Raw genomic sequence first — 4,380 nt, forward strand, 5'->3', positions numbered from 1 at the left:
TCTAAGAATCAGGATCTCTCCTTTTTGGTGGCAGGAGATGGTGGTCATTTGGGAGCAGCTGTGTTTCTCCTTGCCTCATGGAGAACCCCAGCACCTGGTGATGAAGAGGATGGTATCGTAGAGGAGCAAACGTAGCCCTGCCTCTCGGGGACGGGCCCGGAGCGCTGCCCTAGGAAGGGCACCTTGCACGTGGAGAGGTTTGCGTGGCTGGAGCAGAAGGCAGCAGCAGGCTGTGCTGGGTGCACGTCTGCTGGAGGTCCTTGCAGAACACGGGGTGAGCTAAGGCCGCCTGGGGACGTCCGGGTCCCACTGCAGCTGCCGAGCGCCCTATTGTCCCTATTGTTCAAGGGACACCAGAAAAAGAACAGCAGGGCTGCGCAGGAAACGGCCACGCTGGGGAAGGGGAGCGGAGTGCGTGACCTGAGGTGGCCCCATCGTGGGGACGGCAATACCCAGGGCTGGCCACAGCCCTGCTGCTGCGCGGGGGCCAGGCAGGGCTTCGGGGAGGAGCGCGCTGGGGCTGCTAGCCCCACGGATCGCCCTCCTCTACTACACTACGGTTGTGCTTGTGGAACAGCCTCCAGTGGGGTGTTGCTGAGAGTGCAGAGCTGGGCACTGCCTGGGGGTACAGATCTGCTGTGGGCCACCTGGAGTGAGGGCAACTCCAGCACCTTTCCATATGGGAAAGGGTGCTGTGGCTGACACACCCCTCTCCTGGCCAGCGCACAGGGATCGGCCCATGCAGCAAGCACAACCAACAACAGGGTAAGCGATTTAATGAAACCCTGCTCAAATCCTTTTCTCAGCCATCAGAAATAGTTCTGTGCAGGTGAGGAGCACCTGGGTTGTGATGTCTGCCAGGAAACCAGCCCGTACTGATCATTAGGTGTGGTTTTAACCATCGCCTGGGGCTACACATAAGACTTCCCTGCTTCTAAGCATCTACCTCCCGGTAAAACCAGGACTGGGATACCTCTGTAATGGAGAATTTGGACACTCATGGTCTCTTAGCAGCTTCCCACCAGCAGGCCACATACAGTCATTCCTGGACAGAGAAGTCTCGGAAGAGAAGAGGAGACACTTCTCTGGGATCACACCAGCTGCTCAGGAGTGGGGAGCCACCTCGGCATCCCTTGGGCTAAGACAGAGGGATGGCTGATGTCCTCTGGCTGGCGATACCAGTGTGGATCTGCCCCTAGATCCCAAGGAGGAAAAAAGATGCCAGCTTTCTGCTGGAACCTGCTCCCCACTGCCTGCAAGAGGGCTGCAGGGCAGAGTGCACATGCAGGGTTGAGGTCAGTGCATATTCAGGACCCCAGCAGGAGCACCAGGACCCAAATCTGCCCCTCTTTTATGGGGCTGGGAATGAGCCATGGTCTGTGAGCCAGCATACCCAGAGGCTTCAGTCAGGCTGGCTCTGGAGTACTTGTTCGCATAGGAAATGCCTTCTCCTGGTGGAGCCTAATGGGAGCTTCAGTTTCCTTTTACTGCCCGCATCTTCAGCGCAGAAGGGGAAAATCTGCTGTGTCCTTCAAGCTATCAATAAGTGGAAATAAACACTATGTGCTCCTTTGGTCTGCACTTCCTATTGTGGGGAATTAATAGCTGCATTTTGCACAACAGCCACACTAAAGAGGGACTGAACAGAAAAAGCCATTCTTCCCTTCCTGGGATATGGGTTACATCTCCAGCATTTCCCAGCCTGAGGGGTAAACATCTGCAGCCAGATCTGCAAAACAGCTCTGTTCCCATCTAGCTTTAGAAACAACTCCCTGTTTAACCAGGGACCGGAGCTCTTTGGGGAAATGAAGCTCTGCATTCACCTGGTCCCTTCCAGGGTCCCGCCAAGGAGAGCTCTGCCACCCTCTACCCAGCCTCCTTTGGCCGAATATTTCACACAGGTAAGACAGGAGCAGCGTAACACTGAATTCTGCTGGCCAGCTGCCGTGGGCTTTGCTGCAAATTAAAATCATTCTTGGAGAAAGGATGCTGCAACTGTGGCATGGGAGAGTGGGACCCCCCCCTGTCTGGTGGGGGGTCCTCTCGTCCATGCCAGCTGAGTGACAACGATGCACTTGGTGAGCAGAGGCACCAGTTTGTAAAGTCCTGCTCAGTCCCTAAGAGAGGATAAAAACATGGTCTGACCTCAGTCGTGCAAGTAGATGGGCTGATCACCTGAACTTCTCAACACTTGAGTTTCCATCTGGGGCAAGTGCCCATCAGCCTGAACAGTTTAAGGTTGGATACATGTGTAGTTTTGGAGAGGGAAGTGCTGTGATGTGGGATTGATGTTGGAGATAAATTAAAGATTCTAGGGGGGGCAGGTCAGCAGGAGACAACACAATTAAAAAAAATATTAATGAACCCAGATTTAGTGGTCAAGAAGATGAAGTCGTTGTACCTAAGCGGTAAACCATGAAGACTAAGTTGTTCTTTTACTCTTGAAAAATGTAACTGTTAGGAGATCAGCAGAATCCACTGTAACCGGGGTAAAGGCAGCGGAGGCGGGGAGATCGCGACCACCGACTCAACTGAGGGACTATGCAAATTACCGCCCCCCCTTTCTAGGAGCACGCGCTATAATTTAAGTATGTGTAACCAGTAATAATCAATGTGGTAATTACTAGCCAATGAATGTAAATTTGGGAGGTTCTCTATTGTTTTTGCTAATTGTATAACGGGATAAATACGTGGTGATTCCTTTGTGTGGTGTGCTGGCTTTGTGGAATACTACCTAGCACCCATATCTGCGCAATACGGTATAAGTAAAATACCTCTTCTCTGTGTGCATATTGGAGTGTTGCACACTGGGTATGTTATCCCACTTCCGGGACAACAGGATCAGTCCAGCAAGCTTTGCTCCAAGAAGGGCCCCCCTCCACCGCACCCTCAAAACCTGTCAGAAGTGACCAGCCCCACTTAAAAGGCTAGCAAGGAACCAGGCTTGCAGTCACCTGGTACTTAAAAGCATTTATCCCTTTTTGCAGGACCCTCCATCGTGACCCCTCCTAAGGACATCTGGAATGTGACAGGAGCACAGATCTACCTGAGCTGTGAAGTCATAGGCATCCCAACCCCTGTCCTCATCTGGAACAAGGTAAGGGCCCTGCTAGGAGCTCTTGGAGCATAGCAAGCCTGAGGCAGCTGAAACTGCCTGGTAAGCTTGAAGGCCAGAGCAGAACCCTCCTTAGAAACACACATCTTTGATGAGTTCTCCCATCTGTGCCGTTCCATCCGCCCCCAAACATCTGGCTTTGCTTAATCTTTGTCTAAACTCTTGTTGATCCTGAGGCAGAACAGGGCTTGTGTTTCTCTTGGTAGCGCCTGGTATTCAGAGCACGCAGAGAATGTCCCTTGACCTGCTGTCACCCTGCGGGTGGCAGTGACTCTGAGGTGGCTGGACATGGCTGGCCCACGTCAGGCACAGGAACTGCACGGGGCAGTTACCTCCGGTAACCGGCAGTGCACTGGTAACATCTGGCTTAGGGCAGGAGCCAGTCTGGAGCAGAGAGGATCTTGGCCATAGGTCTGAGAGCCACTGCCTAGCCCCTGTAGCCTCTTCAAATGCCACAGGTTTGTGGACACTTGGGAGGAGGTCTTAAAGTAACTGAAATAATACTAGATGAAGAATACTACAGAGAAAAAAAACCCAAAACCCTAGATTGGCCCAGAGATTGCTCTGAGACAGCAAACGCTATTCATAGGGGTCCCAGAGCATACAATGTGGGCACCCTCCCAGTGCTGGGGGAGCATACAATGTGGGCACCTTGACCCTGGCAGCATTTTCTGCTCATTTATAAGCAGAGGCCATGTTTACACTGACTGTCAGCGCTGCTCTGCTTTTCATGTCTCTTCCTCAAGGCCGAGAGACTGCTTGACCTGGTGATGACAGGGGCTGAGCACCACTTATCCCGTGCTATGCTCTGGGCTCGGATACACAGCACTGGGGCCTGCCTGCAGTGCTGCTCTCTTGTCGATGCTGTGCCCACCTGGAGGGACCGCCTGGTTTGCTGCAGCAGAAACCTACAGGGCTGTCCCTGGCCTGTTTGGAAGAGGATAGGTCATGCAGGGAGCCCATTCCAGGAGCAACATGCAGACACTCCGTTCTCTGCTAGTGCCATGCTAAAAGGCCATCAGGGAGGTTGTTGGGGGAGTCTCTTTAAACAAGGACAAGAAAACGGACCTGGATTGATGTATGGCTACCAGCAGCTGCAAGACAGACAAATCCTCCTTGTTCAGCGCAGGCATCATTTGATGGGCTAAACACACCTTTAGGAACATGCACATGAGTTCTCTGAGACCATCGGTGCAGGGCATGTTTGCACACCCCACTGCCCAGCACCCATCCACACCGGAAAGCTGTGCTGCTCTATGCATTCC

At 53.0% G+C, this 4,380-nt stretch overlaps 1 protein-coding gene across 1 annotated transcript in view; it reads left to right on the forward strand.

Moving 5' to 3' along the window:
* Positions 1-4,380, forward strand: part of IGFBP7 (insulin-like growth factor binding protein 7) — a 9,172-nt gene that overhangs the window by 1,389 nt on the left and 3,403 nt on the right. Inside the window, exons 2-3 of the mRNA XM_010296317.1 lie at positions 1,838-1,901; positions 2,988-3,097. Of these exons, the coding sequence (XP_010294619.1) occupies positions 1,838-1,901; positions 2,988-3,097 (174 nt within the window). The remainder of the gene's footprint in view (positions 1-1,837; positions 1,902-2,987; positions 3,098-4,380) is intronic.

This window comes from Phaethon lepturus, unplaced genomic scaffold (assembly GCF_000687285.1).
Source record: "Phaethon lepturus isolate BGI_N335 unplaced genomic scaffold, ASM68728v1 scaffold18331, whole genome shotgun sequence".
NCBI classification, from domain to species: domain Eukaryota; kingdom Metazoa; phylum Chordata; class Aves; order Phaethontiformes; family Phaethontidae; genus Phaethon; species Phaethon lepturus.